Source organism: Telopea speciosissima, chromosome 5, assembly GCF_018873765.1.
Source record: "Telopea speciosissima isolate NSW1024214 ecotype Mountain lineage chromosome 5, Tspe_v1, whole genome shotgun sequence".
NCBI lineage: Eukaryota > Viridiplantae > Streptophyta > Magnoliopsida > Proteales > Proteaceae > Telopea > Telopea speciosissima.
Window position 1 is genome coordinate 56,181,334 of NC_057920.1, and position 24,274 is coordinate 56,205,607.

The 24,274-nt window shown below is 40.0% G+C and overlaps 1 protein-coding gene across 2 annotated transcripts in view; it reads right to left on the reverse strand.

Annotated features, from left to right (window-relative positions):
• The window catches only part of LOC122662248 (mitogen-activated protein kinase kinase kinase 1-like), a 59,614-nt gene that overhangs the window by 15,740 nt on the left and 19,600 nt on the right, over nt 1–24,274 (reverse strand). For both annotated transcript variants that reach the window (XR_006332995.1, XM_043857831.1), the window contains exon 4: nt 15,609–15,766. Coding sequence is in view for 1 of the 2 variants with exons in the window: in XM_043857831.1 (XP_043713766.1) it covers nt 15,609–15,766 (158 nt within the window). In the remaining variant the exon portion in view is untranslated. The remainder of the gene's footprint in view (nt 1–15,608; nt 15,767–24,274) is intronic.

A 24,274-nucleotide genomic window follows, 5' to 3' on the forward strand; every position in this document is an offset into this window, starting at 1 on the left:
ACGGTATTCTAGTGTACATAATTCAACACTCCCCCTCAAGTTGGAGCATAGATGTCAAACATGCCCAACTTGACTAAAATAGGATTAAACAATCTGCCAGTCAGTCCCTTAGTAAAAATATCAGCTAGTTGGTCACCAAACTTCACAAACGAAACACAAACCAGTCCTTCCAACTTCTCCCTGATAAAATGCATGTTAATCTCAATGCATGCTTGGTACGATCATGTTGTACTGGATTATGAGCAATGTTGATCGTTGCCTAGTTGTCACAATACAGCATCATAGGAAGACAAATAGAAACACCAAGGTCTTGTAGTAGACCCTTTGAGCCATAGCAACTCACAAATACCTTGTGTCATAGCACGAAATTCTGCTTCAGCACTAAAACGAGCGACCACATTCTGCTTCTTGCTACGCAACTACGCAAGGTGACAAGATTCCCACCTACAAAGGTGCAGTACCCAGAGATAGATTTTCTGTCGGGAGAACCATCACAATCAGCATCTGTATAGGCCTCTATCCAAAAGTGATCATGAGGAGACATAAGAATCCCTTTCCCTAGAGTTGACTTCAAGTAACGAAGAATACGAAGAACAGCCTCCATATGAGAAGAGAAAGGGTCATACATGTTGAGAATTAGGGGTAGGTTTGTCATTGCTATTTTGGGTTTTTTTGGGTTCTATGTAATTTTCTATGTTTCAAGTCTTCATTTGTTAAGTTGTAATAGGTCAGGTCTTAGGGGTAATTTCCTAATAAACCCCTAACCAACTTACCTTTTTTACTTTGACTTAATTATAAATAGAACCCAGGGCCTGCGATAGAATCCATCTTCTATCGCAGGCTGTTGCTTCCTTCTCACGGCAGTGTGCTCCTTCCTCTTCTCTTCTCTTCTCTTCTTCTTCTTTTTCTGTTGGAATACGTAATCCAAAATACCGTGGGGGTATTCTAGTCTTTTGGGGGTAGTTTTATTCTTCTTATGTTATTAAGTGTAAGTGAGCTATGTGGGTTTTAGTCCCACATTGCCTAGTTTAGTCTCTTTGTAATTTACCTATCAATGAATACAACATTATTTTCTCTCATTCTCTCTTTCTAACCCACGATTTTGCCAACATGGTATTAGAGCTGATCTGATCTCGGTTAGAAAAAAGAGAAAAAACCCTACTCCATCTCTCCAATCGACCTCTCCTTCTCTCTCTCTCTCTCTCTCTCTCTCTCTTAGCTTCTCTTTCTCTGGTTTTCTTCTTCTTCTCCTTGTAAGGGGGCAGCACTAATGAGGTAAAATCCCTGACCAATGATTTAGTTGCTGCCCTCCTCCATTCTATCTACTTTTTTATAGTAAAATACTGCTGGAATCATCTTTGCGATTTGCGGTTTTCCAGAATTTTTTGGAGTTCGACTTCCTATTACTATTGAAGGCTGACCTTCCACCATTGGAGCTCCCTATGCATCCTTCTCCAGCCCCTTTCTACCCTATTCCATTATCCTCATTCGCTATTTCCTTTTTCTCCAAGCTTTAATTAATTCCAGCCACCATACCCTAATCGACCTCAACTTGTCAGGGTTTTTCAAAACTCTGACTCCAATCGATTTTGGTGTTTCCTTTTTCAGATGCAGCTGATCTTTTGGGGGTGATTCCCTATTACTACAAGCCCTACTTGACCTAATTTTGGACCCTTCCTGATGGCTGGATTTGTTTCTACAGCAAAAATTCCTTAACCTGCTAATTTGGTTACCTGCCAAAAACCCTGACTTTTAGGTTTCAGTTTTTGCTAATTTTTTGAGGGCTGATTACTCCCACTTCAAGGACCAATTAACCTCAATATTGCACCTATCCAAGTTTTTGAAGACCCCTACCCCAATCGATCTCTTCTTTTCAAGATTTTCCAAAACCCTGATAAAATCGATTTGGGCTAGGGATGTTTGCTGCTGTTCGATTGCTTTGGAGGTGGTTCTAACATTAAAAGAGAACTCTCCTTCATCAGTTTAAGGCTTGAAGAAGGTCCTTTATTCCAGTGTAGTCTTTGTAATCTTGTAATGCTGCCTGCTCTACTTCTGCGATTTTTGGAGTCTCTCCCCTTTGAAGATCGAGTCTCACTCTTACTGGAGATTGATTGTTCACCTTGGAGGTTCCATTCTAGCAGCCTTGGTCAACATCTATTACATGTCTACATCAGCAATTATAGCCCCCTTTCCGTAAATCGATCTCAATTTCAGGGTTTTCTAAAACCCTGACAACAATCGATTTTAAGGTTAGGGTTTTCCTATCAAGCTCATATTTTGAGGAGAGTCTTATACATATCAGAGGAGTATTCAACCCATATGTCAGCATCGTTCATCAGTTATTTTTGGAAAAAATTCAGGTTCATTCTTATGGCTCGATTTTTTCATTTATCAACCTATTTTCCTTGTTCTTATGTGGCTGGCTGCTTCAACTACCTATTGGATCTACTGAGTGATTATCTTATATTTGCTGGTTCTATTGAGCTTTACTACCTACCTCGCTGGTTCTATTGATTGGCTTCTGTAAGCATGACTGGTTGACACGTTACTGCTACCCTATTATTGAGACTGAGTATCCTACTATTGGAGATCGAATTTCTTTCATTATTAAAGACTCGAATCTATTATCCTGGAGATCAGCTTATTTGGGATTACAGCAGTGTGTTCCAAGGTTATTGGTTGCAACTACGAACCTATTCAGTTATGTGAAGCTTTTTTGGTTCATATCCGGCTTACTTTGAGAGCTTGATCTTAGCCTTATTCACTAATTCAGATCTGATAAAAGTTTTTTGTTGAAGCTTCTTACATCCATTGCTGTCCAGATATCTTCGTCAATTCTATTTAGCATGTGGGAGTTTATAGTTTGGAATTTTGCACACTGGTTCTTCCTTGTGTGAAGATCGATCAAATTTTTTAAGAATGGTGCCTTCTCCTTCTAAAAATCTGACCAGTTTTTTTATAATTCAGATCTGATCATAGGAGATTGGTGTTTTGGACTTAGTTTGATCGATTGAAAAAGGTTGAAGATTACTGTGTTGCATTGTTTTTGTCCATGGTTCATTATCCCATTGCTCTTTTCATTTCACCACCTCCCAAAACATACCTTTGGCATATACTCATAACCCCTTTGGAAGTTAATGGTATTCTTTAATTTGCCATTTCTTCCTTTTCCATTACCCTTTGCACCTCTTGGGAAATTCTTGAATATTATGTTTTTGCCCTATCTCTTACATCATCTCTGTTATGTCCACGTGTACTACACGTGAGGGGGGGATTTTGTACAGTACACCTGCAGACATTGTAGAAGCATAACTTGGAGGAACACTTGGTGTAAAAAATAGAAGATCAGAGTTTTCACCATGGCCAATGGGTATCTACTTTGTTATTGGGTTGAGTTTGCTGTAAGGGGGAGATTGAAGTATTAAAGCATTGAAGATGTTTGGTTATTGCCTGCCTATATGAGGTTCTACAGTTGGGTTGATTTTTTCCGCTGTTTGATCTTTTTTGCTGCTTGATTCATCTGCTTGATGCCCTAGTTGCTTATCTTCAAGATTATCAGTCAGAGATTCATCACTGGACAGCTATTAAAAATTGGTGAAAGTTTGCTGCTCAAGTCTGCCCAGGTTTTGAAGACCTATTTTTTCAAGTTCTAGAAGGTTTATTTGGGAGCTACATTCATCTGTCAAGCTAGATTCTGCTACAACTTCGTTTTTTCCCTTTTTTTGTTCAAGTTGGGCATTAGTACCTCGTATGCGCCAACTTGAGGGGGAGTGTTAGCATTATTAAGAGTTATTTTTTCTTTAGTTCAAGCTGGATCTTCTTTCTTTATTTATTTGTATAATCCAGCTTGAGGGGGAGTGTTGGAATATATAATCCAGAATACCATGGGGTATTCAGTATTCTGGTCTTTTTGGGGTAGTTTTATTCTTCTTATGTTATTTAGTGTAAGCGGGCTATGTGGGTTTTAGTCCCACATCGCCTAGTTTAATCTCTTTGTAATTTTCCCTCTATTATAAATAGATGGGCTTACCTATCAATGAATACAATATTATTTTCTCTCATTCTCTCTTTCTAACCCACGATTCTGCCAACATTTTCTTCTGCTGGTTAGCTAGTTCTGATTTCTAACATGGTATCAGAGCGATACTAATCAGCTGAAGGATCTTCTTTCATCTCCTTCTGCTGATTTCTCTCTCAGTTTTAGTTTCCTGGTGTGCAGCCACCCATTGCTGCTTCTTTTGTTTGTTGATGGATTGAAGACTCCATATACACATGAATGGAGTATTTAGGTGTGATAATTATTGGTGATTTACAGACTATCCATTGAAGTTTCCATTGGAGGATGGAAAGTTACAGTTTTCTGCATCGATACAGTTATGTTTCTATTCTCAGAAAATGGAAACAAGTGAAGATTCTTCGAGATTTTTGTAGCTCTTTTGGTTCTGATTTTTTGAAGATTGCTTGTACCAGACTAGAGGAAGACTTGACCTGATCTGTTTCCTGTTCTGGTGAGCTGGTCGAGTGCTTCAGCATCTATTGTTTAACACCTGCGGATGCTCTGTTTTCTGGGTATTTTTGAGCCACATAGTTGGCCTCACAGTTTTTAATCCAAGTGGTTGCTTGGGCTGGTCTTTTGGGGTTTCATTCCCCTCTCCAGGTACTTTCTTCGATCCATTTTTCAGCCTCTTTCTCCCTGCTGATTGTAAGTTCTGCAAAAACACCTCTATTGCAGCCGGAAGTGCTCTGTTTTTTTTTTTTTGGTTCCTGGATTCTACCTCTATTGGGACTCTTTCTTTATTTTTTTCTCTGCTGCCTATTACTCTGGAATTCTGCAACAGTTGGTGCCTTGTTTGTGTGTGGTTGAGGCCTCCTTTATTTTTTTCTCTGCTGCACATTACTCTGGATATCTGCAACAGTTGGTGATTTGTTGTGTGTGGTTGCTGTCCCCTTGTTGGTTAGCTGTTCTCTTGTGGTACTTTTATTTGACTGGTTTTATTTTTCCCTTTTGGTGCTATGGGAGAAAATAAAAATAATCCAGTGGTTACATCTCAAACTGACAATGTAAATGTCACTATTACTTCTATCGAGCTGAAAGAGAGTTCGAATTATTTGTTATGGGCTCAAGCTGTGAAGGTTTATATTATGGACAAGAAGAATCTCAAGTATTTTACCTCCGATCCACCTACATCTGATTCAAAAGATTATGAGGATTGGATGCAAGATAATGCCATTATTTTGATTTGGTTATGGAACAGCATGGAACCAAAGATTGCTTCAAACGTGATGTTTCACACCATGGCTAAGGATGTGTGGGATGATTTGAAGGACACCTATTCACAGGAGAAAGACATGAACCAAGTCAGTGACTTAAATGAGAAACTTTTTCAGCTCCGGCAGTCCAAAAAGCCTCTCCAAGACTACTACAGCACTTTTAAAGGTCTTGTTGAGGAATTAAATGTTTTTCAGCCCCTCACCACCGATATTGACAAATTAAAAGCACAGCGAAATGAATTTTTTGTGTCTAAATATCTGGCTGGACTAGATTCTGATTTGAAATCTATGAAGGGGAATATTCTTGCTGGAGAAACTGTTCCTACTCTTGTTGATACGTTCTCCCGCCTATAGCGTATCTCTCTTCCTGGAAAAACTGACTCTACTCCCAAGGAGAATTCTGCCTTTGTGGCTGGTCGTGGATGTAACTCAGGGGGAGGACGTCGTGGTGGTGGAGATGGTCGTGGCACTGGTGGTCAGTCAGGTGATAAGCCTTTTCGGAAGGGTACTCACTATGGCAAAATTGGTCACACGGTTGATTTTTGTTGGGACAAGCATGGCAAACCCGATTGGGCACCTCAATCTGCCAATCATGCAGTGTCTGACGGAGGTAGAGATGGTGCTGCCCGTAGTGATCCTCCACAGGTTTCCCTACCAGATAGTATTCTACCACAACTCCTCACCGTGATGATCTCTCCTAGATATTGCAGCGTTTACAACACTTGGAGGCATCCAGTCTTACATCCACCGGGCCCTCATCTTCTTCTGCAACTCTAGCTCATGCAGGTACACCTGCTCTTCTTACCACTACTACTCCATCCTGGATTATTGACTCTGGGGCTTTTGCTCATATGACTAGTGAGTCATCGTTATTTACCACTTATTCACATACACATTCATCTTCACCTGTTATTCTTGCAAATGGTTCTTCTACTGCAGTTTCTGGGCATGGTACCATCTTACCCAATCCTTCCATGAGTCTCTCATCTGTGTTACATGTCCCTCAATTACCGTTGAATCTTCTTTCTGTCAGTCAAATAACTAAAGCTTTACATTGTTCTGTGACTTTCTTTCCTTCTTATTGTGTTTTTCAGGATCTTCACACAAGGAAGAAGATTGGTGGAGGGTGTGAAAAAGATGGACTCTACTACCTTGACCATGGTGCTCCTGCCTCGTCTGCCGCTACTGCTTCTATTGGTGGGGTGTCTCTGTTCCAGTGGCACTGTCGTTTAGGTAATTTGTCTTTAATTAGGTTAAAGTTGTTATTTCCTTCTTTTAAGTCTGTGTCTCGGCTAGACTGTTAAGCCTGTGAGTTGGGAAAACATCACCGTGCCTCCTTCCCTTCCCATACTATGGCTCGTAATTCGTCTTTATTTTCTTTAGTCCATTCGGATATTTGGGGTCCTTGTCGTGTTAAGAATCGGAGTGGTTTCATGTATTTTGTCACTTTTGTGGACGACCATTCTCGTCTCACTTGGTTATACCTCTTGAAGGATCGTTCCGAGTTTATATTTGTATTCCAAAATTTTTATAATGAAATCACAACTCAATTTAGTTAACCTATTAAAATTTTTCATTCTGATAATGCTTTGGAGTATGTTCAACGTGGTATTTCTGCTTTTTGTGTCTCATGGAATGATTCACCAAACTAGTTGTTCCTACACTTCACAAAAAAATGAGGTGGCGGAACGTAAAAAATAGACATTTACTTGAGGTTGCCCGCACTATCATGTTCCATATGCATGTTCCAAAGCAATTTTGGTGTGAAGGGGTGCTTACTGCCTGTTACTTGATTAATCGAATGCCTTCTTCTATTCTTACCGACAAGTCACCATTTTCCATTGTTTTTCCTGGTCAGCCCACTTTTCATTTACCTCCTCCTGTTTTTGGGTGTATTTGTTTTGTTCACAATCTACATACTCATTCTGACAAACTATCTCCCCGGTCCACTAAGTGTGTTTTTCTTGGATATTCTTGTACCCAGAAAGGGTACAAGTGTTATGACCCTGTCACCCATAGGTATTTTGTTAGTGCTGATGTCACTTTCTTTGAGGATCATTCTTATTTTTCTTCCTCCTCTTCTGTCTCTGAGGATGAGTGGCATGTTGATACTCCTCCTGTCCCTACTCTTGTCCCATTCCCTACACCACCATTGCAGGTTTATCAGCGACGTGACAGGACAATACCACAGGAAGAGGTTCCAATGGCATTTAATTTTGATTGGCCCTTGATTCAGTTGGTTATTAAAAACGCCTTCTTGTATGGTGATCTTCATGAGGAGGTGTATATGGAGCAACCTCCTGGGTATGTTGCTCAGGGGGAGACTAGTATGCGGGTATGTAAATTGCAGAAAGCAATCAATGGCCTCAAACAATCACCCAGAGCATGGTTTGAGAAGTTCAGTACCGTAGTTGTATCGTGCGGTTTTTCACAGTGTTATTCTGATCATTCTGTAATTGTTCGTCGTCGTAGTGGCAAGTTGGTGGTTCTGGTTGTGTACGTTGATGATATTATTGTTTTTGGTGATGATGTGTCAGGCATTGCTGAGGTAAGAGCTTACTTACAACAGAATTTTCAAACCAAGGATTTAGGTGATCTTTACTACTTTCTTGTCATTGAGGTTGTGAGAAGTAAGAAGGGTATTAGTCTTTCCCAGAGGAAATATGTGTTAGATCTTTTGTCTGATATTAAAATGCTTGCATCCAAGCCAGTGGATATTCCCATGGATCCTCATCAGAAGTTTGGGGTAGATGATGGCGATCTTCTCAAGGATGCACATCAGTACAGGAGTTTAGTTGGAAAGTTGATTTATCTTACTGTCATGAAACCTGACAACTCTATTGTTGTTGGTGTTCTAACTTCTAAGCCAGTTTATGCAAACTCCTCAGAAAGCTCACTGGGATGCTGCCATTCGTATTCTTCATTATTTGAAAGGTGCTCCTGGTAAATGGCTGATTTATCGTCCTAATTGGCATATGGATCCGGTTGCGTATTCTGATGCAGACTGGGCAGGATCGGCAAGTGATCGCCATTCCACTACAAGTTATTGTACGTTTGTTGGGAGTAATCTTGTCTCGTGGCGTAGTAAGAAGCAGACTACTATTGCTCGATCGAGTGCAGAGGCAGAGTATCGAGCGATGGCCCACACTACAACTGAGTTGATGTGGCTCAGGTCTCTTCTACTTGAGATGGGGTTACCTATGCCTACACCGATGAAGATGTACTATGACAACCAGGCAGCTATATACATTGCTAGTAACCCTGTTTACCATGAACGGACTAAACATATTGAAGCAGATTGTCACTTTGTTTGTGATGCCGTCTTCAAAAAGCTAGTTGAGACTCCATTTGTTTCGTCTTCGAATCAGCTAGCTGATGTCTCCACCAAATCCTTGTTTGCTCCTAATTTCCGCACCTGTTGGAACAAGCTGAGCATGGGAGACCTATACGGCTATATGCTCCAGCTTGAGGAGGAGTGTTGAGAATTAGGGGTAGTTTTGTCATTGCTATTTTGGGTTTTTTTGGGTTCTATGTAATTTTCTATGTTTTGAGTCTTTATTTGTTAAGTTGTAATAGGTAAGGGCTTGGGGGTAATTTCCTAATAAAACCCTAACCAACTTACCCTTTTTACTTTGACTTAATTATAAATAGAACCCAAGGCCTACGATAGAATCTATCTTCTATTGCAAGTTGCTGCTTCCTTCTCACGGCAGTGTGCTCCTTCCTCTTCTCTTCTCTTCTCTTCTCTTCTTGTTCTTCTTTTTCTTCTGCTGGTTAGCTAGTTCTGATTTCTAACAATACATAAGCTGACTTACAAGACTCACAGCTATAGCAATGTCAGGACGTGTATATGACCCTACCAAACGCTAATATCGACTCTTATCAACGGGTTCCAAGGTTCTAAAACTCGGATCTCGGAACCAACTCGGTTCTGGGAAAAACCGAGTCGAGTCGAGATCTCGGCGAGTTTGTGCTTTTTTTTCCGACTCGAAGCCTCATCTCGGTGGGTTTTAGACCTAGTTTGGGTTTGAAACTTGGTATTCAGCCTATTTTAGGCCATTTAAACACAATGGCACTATCAGATTTTGCAAAAACAAAGTCCAAATATGAGTTTCACTTAGGACCATAGGTTGGTAGGCGTCGAGGGCGACGACGTACTAAAATACCCTACTCTACACATAAAATGGTAGATGGGCATTAAAGGAGTAACTTAGGTGGGCATTAAAATGGTAGATGGGCCATTAAAAGGGTAGATGGGAATTAAAATGGTAGATGGGGCATTAAAAGGGTAGATGGGCATTAAAATGGTAGATGGGCCATTAAAAGGGTAGATGGGCATTAAAATGGATCAAACCGAGATATCAACCCGAGATCCGAGATCTCAGCGAGATATGGAAAATATGCCTCATAAAAATGGTTCAAAACGAGATCTTAAACCGAGATCTCAGCGAGATCTCACACTTTTAGGACTCGACTAAGGTCTCGTCTCGTTTTTTCCAAAAATCGAGAAACTCGGCGAGATCTCGCGAGTTCTCGAACTATGACGGGTTCACCCTCCTCCTTGAGTCGCACATTAGCATCCATAGGTGTATCAGAAGGCTGACATCCTAACAATCCAGTTTCAGACAATAAATCCAAGACATACTTCCTTTGAGAGAGAAAGATGCCCTTTGAAGATCGAGCAACTTCAATTCCAAGGAAGTATTGTAGTTTTCCCATATCCTTAATTTCGAATTCCTGTCCAAGAAAACTCTTCAGCCAACTAACCTCATCACCATCATTTCCGGTTACCACAATGTCATCAATATAGACTATGAGAATTTGAGAATGGTGATCTTATCACCAACCTTTTTGATAAACAAAGTATAATCAGCATTACTCTATTTATAGCCTACATAAATCATAGCCTTATGAAACCTGTCAAACCACGCTCGAGGTGACTGCTTCAGACCATAAAGTGCACACTTCAATTTGCAAACCTTGTCTTGGGTTTGGTCACATGAGAAACCTGGTGGAATATCCATGTATACCTCCTCAATGAGCTCTCCATGGAGGAAGGCATTCTTCATATCCAACTGTTGCAGACCCCATCCCAGATTTACAGCACAAGACAACAATACTCAGGCAGTGTTTAGTCTGGCAACTGGAGCAAAGGTCTCCTGATAATCAATCCCATATGTCTGAGTGAACCCCTTGGCCACAAGTCGTGCCTTATATCTATCCACAATGCCATCCACTTTCTGTTTTACCACAAACACCCATTTACATCCAATTGGTCTTTTCCCTGAAGGAAGAACCACAAGCTCCCATGCAAAAAATTTTTGTAAGGCTTTCATTTCTTCCATCATTCTTGCCTTCCCCTTTCCATCTACCAAAGCTTCCTACCAATTCTGAGGAATATGTACAGAAGAAAGAGAAGAAACAAATGCATGAAGAGATGGAGCAAGGGAGTCATAAGCATAGTACTATATCTCGCGATATATCGGTATCTCGGGCCTACCGAGATATCCGAAATATCCGAGATATCATGAATATTCGAAATATTGCATTTTTCTCGCAATATTTCGGGGTCCATCTCGGGGTATTTCGCCATATTTAGGCCTCGAAACTTCATGGACAGCCTTATTTAAGCTTAATAAACACATTTAAACCATAAAATTGTAAAAATGTGAATTCAAATTGGTGTTTTGGGCTTGCACTTGATTGACATACTACGCCGACCTTAATGTATAAATAGTTAAATACACATAGATTAATGAAATCACAACTTAAGTTACAAATTACAAGTGCTAAACTCGCTAATAGTAGTTCTTTGTGCCTCCTGGATCAATCCCACTCATGCCTCGGGAGTCGGCGTCCATTGCTCTGTTTGAATGACATATGTGGACCACGGTATAGAATCGGAGAAGAAACGAGTGTAGTCATCCACAAGTGTCACGTAAATGGAATCATCAACGTCTGTAGGTAACCTATCCTAGGATATAAACTAGGGTTACCAATCGATCGATCAAATCGTGAAGAAGATGATCCACTGTGATATGATGTTGGCGCCGGCGCAAGATCCACTTATTTATTTCTGTTTTTTTTTTATACCCCCCCCCCCCCCCCAAAAAAAAAAAAAAAAAAAAAAAAAACAAAAAAACTAATTTTTTATATATTTTTCTTAATTTTCGAAAATTAAAAGAATTATTTAAGAGCAGAAAAATAAATCCGATAATGTGAAGCCGTAGATCGGCCATTGGTGTCTAACATATATTTAATTCATTACCATCTAAGTCATATTACCCTTAATTATTTCCTATTTTAGTTGTAGGAAAATGAATTTTTAAAACCAGAAAAAAATAAAAAAATACATATGGGAAAAAATTTCGACACCGTGAGGTCAGATCGGCCTCAGGTGTCTAACATATATTAATATCATCAACATCCAACAACATTTGTACAAAGTTTTTTTTAAAAAATAGTTTTAGAGAAATATAATTTACCTTAAATAATGAAATTAGGCTTGGATGATGAGCTTAGATGACCCTCCGACGTCTTCCCGTGACAAGGAGCTTAATGAGGCTTGGAAGGGAGGAAGAAGAGAAAATTTCATTTTCAGCAGCTCTCGGTCGAAATATCGACCAAGAGCTGCGAAATATGAAATTTATAAGGATTTTGAATGTGACACTATATAAGCTTTACAATATCTCGCGATATATCGTGATATCTCGCGATATATCGTGAGTTCCACGATATATCGTCGAAATATCTCGATATATCGGCAGTTATTAATACTTTTTATTTCGACCTTGTTTAGTATCTCGGTCATGTGAAATTCTGAAATATCGCGATATATCGCGATATTTCGCGAGATTTTATACCATGGTCATAAGAGACAACATGAGATATGGGGTGTTGAGTACAAGCCCGAGTACCTTTGCGAACAGCAATAGGTAACTCAGAAGAAGGGGTCTTACCAGATGGAGAAGTAGGCTCTAGATCCAGGGTTGGTACTGGATGGGTACTGGTGCTGCAGTGGATTGAAGCTGCTTGCTTCTGGTACGGCTTTTCTAATAGACTTTAAGATTAGAATCATCAATTCTCCTCAAAAACTCACCAATGGTTTTCTAAACTAGAGTGAGCTCCCCCTGAACAGGAACTTCATCATCACCAATATCCATAGTCTCTCCTATATAGGATCCCCTTTACCCGCGATAGAAAGAGGGGCAGAAGTAAGTGGAGCAGGAGGATCAGTGTCAACAATAGGAACAGACTCGGGTAGGGCATACTAAAGAGGAGCCTCAAGAGTCAACACATCCTTACTAAAATTCTCCCCTTAAAGAGGTGGTGATGAATAATAAGAAAGGGCCTCATCGAAAATAACATCACTACTGACCATAGTACATCTGGTGGGAGGAAAGTAACACTTGTATCCTTACTGTAACCAAAAAAATGCAACAAAGCCCGAGGGGCTCAAGCTTACCAGAGGATCGGGTATCCCGAGCACAACAGACACAGCCAAAGACCTTAGGGGGAACCACAAAGGAGGAGGAGCCATGTAAAAGCTCAACTGGTGTACGAGACCCGAGTAGGCATCCTATTAATTTATGCTGCAGTGAGGACAGCATCCCCCCAATATTGCACGGGAACATAATGGGCAAACATAAGGGCCTGAGCCACTTCCAATAAGCGGTGATTTTTCCTTTCGGCCATTCCATTCTGGGCTAGTGTATCGACACAATTGGTCTGGTGAATAATCTCATGGGCAGCTAGGTATTGTTGGAATTGACCTTCCATCTATTCTTTGCCATTGTCACTCAATATTTTGAGGGTGGCATTGAACTGGGTCTGAACCAATTTATGAAACTGCTGAAAACATGAAAAAAAAAAACCTCTTTTAGTGTGCATCATATACACCCTGTATTCCTAGAGTGACAATCGATAAGGGAAACAAACAAATGGATAGAAAGAGAAGGCTTACGTCTAGGACCGCACACATCAGTATGAACCAAATTAAAAAGAGAAAGACTTCTTTTATTGGAAACTGAATAAGTTGAATCTATTTGGCCAGAATACAAGCCTTGCAAAAAAAATCATCCTTATTACATTGCTTAACTAATGCTGGAAATAAAAGAGATAAAGTTCCTAAGGGGGGGTGACCTAATCGAGAATGTCGTTGCTGTAATTCAGAGGAGACCGAGGATTTCTGATATAGTTGAGAGGGTAATGCAGTTGGGGGATGACAACCATCATCAAGCAAGTACAATCCACCATGCACTCTACCACATCCAATCGTCTTCCCTGTTACTAGATCCTGAAAAACACAATGGGACGTTGCAATTCAAATCTCTAGTGAGACTACTAATGGAAAGAAGATTAGCAGTAAAGTTAGGAATATGCAAAATGGAAGATAAAGTAATGGAAGTGGAGCAGCGGATGGAGCCCAAGCCAGAAACAGATGAGAGGGAACCATCGGCTACTCTGACTTTGCCCTGGCCAGAAGTGGAAGAGTATTTGTGGAAGGCTAAAGGACCCAGTCATATGATCAGTGACACCGGAGTCTATAATTCATGGACTGGAGACTACCGATGCACAGTAACCCACAAACGAATTACATGTTCCCTGATGGGGTGAAAGAATTGGCAGGTATCAATGTAGTAGATGCAGCGGAAGCCTTTAACATACGACAAAATTAGTCCGTTAAGAAGCATAATGGCTAGTTTTTATACTATTGGAACTTTCTCTATAAATAAGAGAACAATTAGGATTTCATAAGAGATACTTTGGACAAATTGTGGAAAACCCTGCAGGAATAAAACTGGAAAATCCACAGTCCAAGTGAGCTTAAACTTGCAAATCATATGAGTGATTGATCAAAAGCTATTGAGATTCAAAGGGAGTCTCATATCACATGTTGAGAATAAGCATCCAAGCAAAGGGATCAAAATATACGAGAGCTTCAACCTACTTATCTGCCTATATAAGAGGAAACTTATATTTTGGCCTATGAGCCATTGTTTACCACTTTTATGGTGATTGTGTGGTGAAGGTTATTGAGGCCCTGTTCCTTGTGTAATTGATCACGGTAGTGATCAATGTGAGGTGTTTCTCCTACCCTCCAAGGAGATTGTGTTAGTTCCAAGCTGGCGCGGGCTTTGGGAGTAGACGTAGGATGGTATTGAGGCCATGCGGAACCACTATAAATTGGTGTGTGCACTCTCTTCTTCTTCTCTTCTTTCCTATCTCCTCCATTACTTTTTGTGTATTTATTTAACTAACGAATCATTGGAAGTTTAAGATAGTGCGATAAGAAATCGAAATGGGGCTAACATTCTGCATTACCCAATTCACCCCCCTAGATTGCCTATACGATCCTACACAGCTTAATAAAATACAGTTTAGGTTCTGAATATAATGCGATAAAATTTGTAGCCACACAATCTTTATGATAGTGATGAGCATCAATACACAGTATGTTAACAACCAACATGTAACATCTGCTGAAATTACTTCAGGATCCACCATTGCTTTTACAACATGTGCCTTCCTAATCAAACAAATGCCACACAAACAAAAAAAAAGGAATGAATGGCTTCTCAAGTAACTAGAACTAATACACTTGAGCAATTCCATGTTGCAGATAGACCTGGAAATACTTCTACTACTAAGAAACGTTTTGTATACTTATTATTTCTTTCTTTAATGCAGATGCACCTGGAACAACACCAATAATTCAGCAAAGACTTTTTTTTTTCTTTCTGCCTATATCCTGAACCATATTCCTATATTAATAGGAAAAAGCAAGGTAATACAGAACCTAAAGACCCAAATTGTGCCAACTGCCAGGGCTATCGAAAATCAGTAGTAGAGATCCATTACAATGCACACTGTAGAGCATTTCAATGCATCAACCCAATCACTACAAGACCAGCAGGCCAATCTAGGACAGAACCAGACAGCTTTCAAAACTTAGTAACACACTGTGAAGAACAGATACTGAAGCAAGTAATAAAACACCAGCCAACAAAGCAAGGCTCCCTGAGATAAATCTAACTTTTCCCCTCTCAGAAAAGGACAATTTGAGAAACAAAGGCAGATAATCTAACTCTAAGATCCTAGAGACATGCCTATTGTTAGCACGGGCATAATGAAGCACCATGTGCATTTTTAATGTGATACAACAACTTACAAAGTAAGACAAATATAAGTATGCTACATAGGATCTAAGAAAAAGAACCTCTCGAGTGTTATTATCAAAATCTACCACAAAGAGTGTTATTATCAAAAGAATAAGCAATAATTGTTACAGACAACCAGGCACAAAAAAAAAAATCAAACAAGTTCAGTTGCAACACCTGTGAACAACGTTTCGATCGTGAAGATATTTCAAACCACTCAGGATCTGCCTCGTGTAGGCTGAGACTTGGGAATCTCCGAGATGATACTTTCGATAAACATTTACCAGAGAACCTCGGGTTACAAGCTCAAGAAAGATACATAGTTTTCCTTCATGCTGCAAAATTCATCATGGCAACACGTATATAATAAATACTACAGTACAATCCTCATAATCCAATAGTTGTATACAACAGAGCACAGAAAAATAAAACCTACAAAGTTACTAGGAAGCTATAAACATGATCAACTAGACAATTCAAGCACAACAAAATCCATTAAGAAATGTTTATTATGGGGGGGGGGGTAGATTGTGGTGTTTCACAAGTGTAGGATGTTAAAACTGCAGCCCTCATGTATAACAAGCTAAAGGAATGAAAGCTTTTTAAGAACCAAAAATAACTAATGGAACAAATAACTCATATTAAAAAGAATTATATTCAGACCATTAGAAGCATTAGAGAAACTTCACATTCATATAACAAAAAATGTCCATGCATGCATAGCTTGGATTCGTACCATAGAAAGCAACCAAGGCTCAAGGTTTTCTGAATTCATAACTCGGAAAAAGTTGAAGACGAGTGTAAAAGGCTGAAACAAATTGATTAAAATTGATAGGGAAAAGGCTGGGCACGCTGCCAGGGTGCCCAGCATTTGTCATCCTCTCTCCTTCCCCCCTTGGAAAAGACCTCCTTGCCCTCTTGTGTCCAGCCCTGTGATTGGTGTATGCCGCTAGCTTACCAAAAGCTGGCGGCATACCCAACCCTCTTCTAAAATTGATAAAATCATAAAACTGCTGCTTACATCCCTGTTTCAGGTCCTTTATAAAACTGAAATTGATAAAACCATAAAACTTTGTCCTTGGATTACCATCAATGCGTGAGCGTTATGATTCCATATTTGTGGTGGTTGATCGATTATCCAAGATGGCACACTTCATTCCATTCAAAAAGACACTTGATGCTAGCCACATTGCCAAGATATTCCCAAGAGACTGCTCGTATACATGGACTGCCAGAATCCATAGTTTCTGATCGCGATGTGAAGTTTATGAGCTATTTGTGGAAGACACTTTGGATGAAGACGAACACAGGTTGAAGTTCTCAACGGCATTCCACCCTCAAACAGATGGGCAGACAGAAGTGGTCAACAGGAGCTTAGGGAAACTACTCAGGTGTGTTGTTCGCGACCATGAGAAGACATGGCCCTCTCTTTTGGACATAGCTGAGTTTGCATATAACAGCTTTGTTAATCGTACCACTAGACGAACACCGTTTGAGATTGCACTTGGCCTTCAACCCAAGAGACCCGTTGATTTAATGCTACTATCACCTCAAGCAAGAGTTAGCATTGAGGCCGATGAATTCTTGAGGCACATCACTGAAGAGCATGCTGATGTTAGACGACGCATTGCCCTCAGCAATGAAGACTACCAAGCTGCCACCAATTGCCATCGAAGATAATGTTGAGTTCCAACCAGGTGATATGGTGATTGTGCAAATTGCTTTTGAACGTCTCCCTCCAGGTGCCAATCACAAGCTTCAGCCAACAAAAATGGGGCCTGTCAAAGTGCTGAAACGCATTGGAACTAATGCATACATGTTAGAGCTGCCACCAGACATGAAGATAAGTAACGTGTTTAATGTGGCTGACCTTACCATCTACCTTAGACACCATTCAGACGAAGGTGACATAGCACATGCTCTTTGGCTTCCCCAATTTGTCACTCCAACTGAAGATGTGATCGATAAAGTGTTTGATGACAAGTTTACCATGATTAGGGGTGGTAAAGGATACTATTCTTTCCTAGTCAAGTGGAAAGGTCGACCAGTCAAGGACAGCACATGGATACACGTTGATGACTTCAAACGCCTTGACCCGGAGTTGTATGAAGGTTACCTGTCATTCCTCCATTCATCAGAGGCGAATGATTCTAAGAGGGGGGGAGCTGATGTAGACAAGTTGATGTTTGGCAAGCATTATGCTAGAGTAAGCATAAGAAGAGGGTTGGTTCACTTAATCAATTGGTGGACCAACCCATTGAGCCATAGGGCCAACTAGTCAAGTTGGGCTAGTGATGTGGGTCAGAACCAACAATATAGGCCCAAGTATTATTGGTCTTAATGGACTTGGCCTAGACCCAAGACTAAGGCCCAGCCCATGTAAGTTGAATTTGGTAAATCTTTGTTATTATACTGTAAGATTAGAGCATGTGTTATGTGTGGGTGGTAGGTGGAGAGTTGGTGAAAGCATTGTCAATAAAGGATGCCTTATTGTCAAAGGGGATACTTCATTGCCAAAAAGAGGGGCTCCATTGTCAAAGGAAGGCTCCCTTGTCAAAGTTAGATAAATGTTTGGTGACTTTGTTAGTAGTTTGTCTTGAAGGGTTAGCCTATGAATAGATGTATTCTCTTCAAGAAGAATAACAACATGAATGAAGAGTTTATTTGCTTTTGTGCAATGTTATTATCCTGGTGAGAGCATGAAGGACTGAGAGAGCCAAAACCCCTATTCCCCTTTCTATTCCTATCTTCTATCTTCTATCTTCTCTTCTATCTATCCTATCTTATTCTTCATCCCCTACTCGATCTCCTGCTGTTTCAGCTATTGTGACTGCAAACAGTTGTTGCTGCTACTTTTGTAAAGTCTTAGAATCCATCTAAATCATCCACAAAACCTGTTGTTGCTGCACAGAGGCATTGAAGGACATCTACCACCTGAGGCTGTATTATTCCCCTAATTTCTGTAGTTGAACCGAAGTCTCTGATTCAGCAACCTTTCAGCTATATTGGGCTTTGGCATTATAAGGATCCTGGCTGCAATCAATCTCCTGCTGGTTCTCACCGGTTCGAGGTCGAGTTTGCATTATTTGGTATCAGAGCTATGGAAAGGGTGAGTTCTAACAACCCTAACCATGCTCCGTTGAATACTAATGATGCTCTTGCTATAGTTATACAACAATTGATGGACGAAGTTGCTTTTATGAAGAGAGAGATACAAGTGATGAAGGAGTCCACTAGAAATACTAATGGACAACAAACCGCGAAGAGGTTTCCATGCTATCCTCCTCGTCCACCTCAAAGAATTCCTTGTCAACCAAACTTGTACGAAGACGAAGCTACTGACTTTGGTGTTATACGACAAGATGACCAACACAAAGTCAAACTGGAACTTAACGAATATAATGGGAAGGCTGATCTCATTCTATTCTATGACTGGCTATGTGTATTAAACGATTATTTTGATTAGTTCACTATGACTGAAGAGCGAAAGATGAAGCTGGCCCGTGCAAAGCTTATTGGGGCAGCAAGAGAGTGGTGGCGAACTTATGAAGAAAAGCTGCGTCGGCAACATGATGAACCTACTACTTAGGAGGAGATGAAGGAAAAACTGAAGGAGAAATACCTAACTTCCACCTTTCGTAGGAAGTTACATGACCAGCTCAACACCATCCACCAAGGCACCTTGGCCGTAAAAAAATACATGGACAAATTTCACAACTTGCTGGCCCATATCGGTATTGATGAGGATGATGACTAGTTTATATCCCGTTTTAAATTTGGATTGAGAGCTGATATACGTGACAAGATGGGTATGGTTTCAATTCTCAGCCTTAATGATCATTTTGAAAAGGCTCCTAATGCGGAAGATATGTTAAGGTCAGCTCCTCGTCGTTTCACACCACAAGCAGTTGAAGGGAAGAAGACTTTTACCCCTTTTAGATCTAGTGGACAACCTACCCAAGTTACATTTCCTTCATCTCGTCCCAAGTAGTGCGTTCATCATGTTGTCGACACAGCTTTTCTTCATAAGATCGCCACCATTCTCTTGCTGCCCCAATCAGCTTTATATGGACCAACTTCATCTTTCGCTCTTCAGTCAAAGCGAACCAATCAAAATAATCGTCCAATGCACATGGCCAGTCAAAGAATAGAATGGGATCAGCCTTCCTATTATATTTGTTAAGTTCCAGTTTGACTTTGTGTTGGTCATCTTGCCGTCCAACACCAAAGTCAATAGCTTCGTCTTCACACAAGTTTGGTTGAGGAGGAATTCTTTAAGGTGGACGAGGAGGATAACGTGGAAACCTCTCCACGGTTTGTTGTCCATCAATATTTCTAATGGACTCCTTCATCTCTTGCATTTCTCTCTTCATAGAAGCAATTTCTTTCGTCAATTGTTGTACAGCTATAGCAAGAGCATCATTAGTATTCAACAGAGAATGGTTAGGGTTGTTAGAACTCTCCTTTTCCATAGCTCTGATACCAAATAATGTAAACTCGACCTTGAACCGGTAAGAACCAGCGGGAGTTTGATTGCAGTCAGAATCCCTATAAAGCCAAAGCCCAATACAGCTAAAAGGTTGTTGAATCAGAGAGTTCGATTTAGCAACAGAAATTAAGGGAATGATGCAGCCACAGGTGGAAGATGTCCTTCACTCCTCTGTGCAGCAACAACAGGCTTTATGGATAACTTAGATGGATTCTAGGACTTTACAAGAGTAGCAGCAACAGTAGTTTGCAGTCACAATAGCTGGAACAGCAGGGGATCGAGTAGGGGTAGAAGAATAAGATAGGATAGATAGAAGATAGGAATAGAAAGGGGAATGGAGGTTTCGGCTCTCTCAGACCTTCATCCTCTCACTAGGATAATAACATTGCACAAAAGCAAATAAACTCTTCAACCATGTTGTTATTCTTCTTCTTGAAGAAAATACATCTATTTATAGGCTAACACATCAAGACAAACTACTAACAAAGTCACCAAACATTTACCTAACTTTGACAAGAGATCCTCCCTTTGATAATGGAGCCCCCCCTTTTGACAATGAAGCCTCCCCTTTGACAATAGGGCCTCCCTTATTGACAATAGTTCCACCAACTCTCCACCTACCACCCACACATAACACATGCTCTAATCTTACAATATAATAACAAAGATGACCAAACCCAACTTGTATGGGCTAAGCCTTAGTCTTGGGTTTAGGTCAAGCCCATTAAGACTAATAATACTAAGGCCTATAATATTGGTTCTGACCCACATTACTAGCCCAGCTAGGCTAGTTGGCCCTATGGCTCAATGGGTTGGTCCACCAATTGATTAAGTGAACCAACTGCCTTCTTATGCTTACTCCTAGTACAATGTTTGCCAAACATCAACTAGTCTACAATTCTACATCACCAATGGAACAAATAGGACTCTGAAAATACACAAAACAAAGGACTAAAGAATCCTAATTAAGCCAGGGAAACAGGTCAAATAAAAAACAAATTCTTGGAAAATTGTAGCCATCATCCTCTGCATATGAACTGTTGGAGGATCCAACCAAAAACCTTAAGGCATTAGGTGGAGAAAGATCCTAGAGAATATGAAGGCACCAAGTATGTGGGACTATACCTCTCAACATGTCAACCCCCCCCTCCTCACGTGTAGCTTCGGCATACCTGGCTCTACACGTGGACAGAGAACTTAGGGAGGATAACAAACTATCAAAGGGACCGGTGCTCTGATACTATGTTGGAGGGTCCAACTCAAAACCTTAAGGCATTAAGTACAGAGTGCTCCCCAAGTACATGAAGGCACCAAGGACCATAACAAACTTAATGTAGTCCTAGATAGACAAAGGTCTACTAGGAGCCAGGCAAGTCTGGATCTTCTAAAACAGTTGGCCGATTGAGCAAAACTGTAATTTTTGGTCAAAACTAGGGTTATGTTTAGGGTAGAGGGTTGGGTCTTATTTGGTAATGATAGGCAGGTCTAGGGGAAGCTAATAGTGAAGGTTTGACTGATGTTTAAATGAAAAATTAAAATTCAGAAATTTAGGGTTAGGGTTTCGGGTTTTGAGAGAGAAGGGGGTAATGGAATTTAGGGTTTAGAGTGAGAGATTTGGACTGAGGTTTGGGTCGAGTGCTAGGGACAGTGTGGGGGGAGATTCGGCTATAGTTTGGAAGGTTTTGGTTGGTTGACTAGGTCTAGACAGATTTTGGGCTTTTGGGTTTTAATGGGAATGAAAGGGGGCTAGGGTTTAGTTGAAGGTTTGGGGGTAGAAGCTAGGATCGAGTGTAGGTAGGACTGTGAAGGTACTGAGGTTGAAATTTGGTTGGATTTGGCTGGTGGAATTGGGCTGGGCAAGTCAATGAATATCTAGGGTTTATAGGGATCGAAGGGGATTAATGGAGGAATGAAACTGTAATTGGTTTAGGGTTTAAGGAATTCAAATAAAATAAAAGGGGGGATGTTAGGGTAGGCTGTTGAGGATTAGGAGAAGGGAATGTCTGAAACTAATAACTAACTTACTGGATTGTAGGTTCTTCAATGGCAGCTTGAGCAGGACCTCCCGATCTTAACAGATGCAAGGAGTCGATTGGAGTCCACCAATCCCTTCCACCTTGATATGATTTACAAGGCCTCCTTGATATTACCCACAAGGAACACTCTCAAAGAGCTGAACAGCAGCAACAATGGCAGCAGCATAGAAAACAATTTTTTTTAAATCTGAAAATTCTGTAGGGGAACCTCCCACGTTTTATTAATATAATAGGCCTAAGGGCCTGATTCCTAAAACAAATCTGATTCCCTCTCTCTTCAGAAATCGTGGAGAGGTGGGAATAAAAAACTTAAAAGCAATTAAAACACCTGAAATCTAAAAGATTCCTAAGTAGCCAATACTCAATAGGATATAAGATCCTAACAGCCACTAGGAACATTTCACTTAAATTGAACCAAGTATGAACCGGTTCAATTAAGTTTACAATTAAACAGAAGAAAAAAAAACTAAGTATAGAATGCAGAAAATTAAAACTAAGGCTAAAATAACTAAGTATAAAACTAGTCTAAGGCTCCAACACTAGGCCCTCTGATTAGGGCAGCTTGTCTTCCTTGCGGATGCTTGGATCTGCATCAAAACCAATGTGGGACTATAGTTCTATACTCCCAACATCTCAATATGATCTAATACTAAAGTTCAATATTGAAGGAGGTTCCAGCAGCTTACTAATTAAGATCCTGGTGGTAAAAAGGCCACTACAAGCATGGGGCAAAGCAGAGAAACAAGCAGTGAAGCCAAGAGAGCAATGGAAAGTGAGCAACAAAAACGAAAAAAGGAACAGCACCGACTTGATAGAAACTAATGAGAAAATTCCTAAAACCAATTTGGGAAATGTTAGAAATAGTTAACAAAGTAAAGGCTATCTTCATTCTCCTGGGTTCTGAGGTTGCTGCTTCAGCTTCAATCATCTTCCAGAAGGTACTAGAGCCCAATATATGCTCTATTGCACTCTACCTTTTATTTAGGAGGTTGTATACTCTGGATGGCTTATACTGCTCAGGGGCCAATCTTTTGCCCCTCATCCGACCACCACTTGGTTTTGTGTGTGTTTAAATAGGCCCCAAGAAGAATTGAACTCATGAGTCATGACCTTTTAGTTGTGAGACGTGATCCTTGCAAACTGACCAACCCACTTGGGCTTAATATTTATTTTTAACCATTAGCAATAAAATTTACTGGAAGAGGAGGGGGAGAAGACGGGGAAGCAGGACGGAAAATGGAGATTCTGAAGAATTATCATCACAAAATGTAAGGACCAAGAGTACTAGATTGTGGAATTGCGTAGAAAGCCGTGTATCATCCCGCTTGTTTGGTCTCGTCAGCGTGACAAGCATAGTTGTCAAGGTGGCAAGGCGACCCAAGGCGGTGGAGGGGTACCTAAGCGCTTAGGCGATGCCTAGACGACCAAGGTGCCCAAGTGTTATTTTTTATTTTCCCTCTTTCTAACATTATTGAGTATTTTACAATATATATTTTATATCATAAAAAATCAACATTAAGCCACATCAAGTAATCAATAATCAGCATTAAGCCACATCAAGTCATCAAAAATCAACACTAAGTCGCACCAAATCATCAAAAATCAATAATAAGCCACATCAAGTCATCAAAAATCAAAATAGAATTAAAAGACAGCAGAATTGAAGAAGCAAGCTATTGGAAGTTTGGAACAATCAAAACATACAGTTGGTTTATACAGTTCTTGGAATTGGTCATTGTCATGGTATACCTAGTCTCACATTTAGTTTATACTGTTCTTAGAAAATATGATCTTATCTATAAGTAATTAAACTGCTCTGATTTTGAGAAATGTTCTTGTATCTCTAAGAAGTATGACTGGTCAAATGATTTTATTTTTACATGAGACTTTTTGTATTAGGTAGAGCATAAAACCAGCTTGACAACAAATAAAAAATTGCTTAAATCTGACTTATATTGAAGGAGTTATGTTCCAGTCAAACCTTATTTGTTGTGCGCAAATGCTGTCAAAATCATTTTGAATGAAAATATTTTTTTTAAATATCAAAACAAATGAATAATTTACTGCTCTTTTGGTTTTTAGCAATGGTTTGCCATATTAAGATTTATGGTTAGAATTCACCCAAAAAAAAAAAAGATTTATGGTTAGAAAGTTGAAAATTTCACCTACCGCCAAAAATCCAGTTTTTGTTCTTAAACTAGGATGTTGACTTTTTATCCTTTAGGAATTCGATTTTTTAACTATTTTTATAGGATTCAAATAGCGGTGTATTTTCTTATTTATGAATAATATTTTTAGTAAACGAATCATTTACTTAA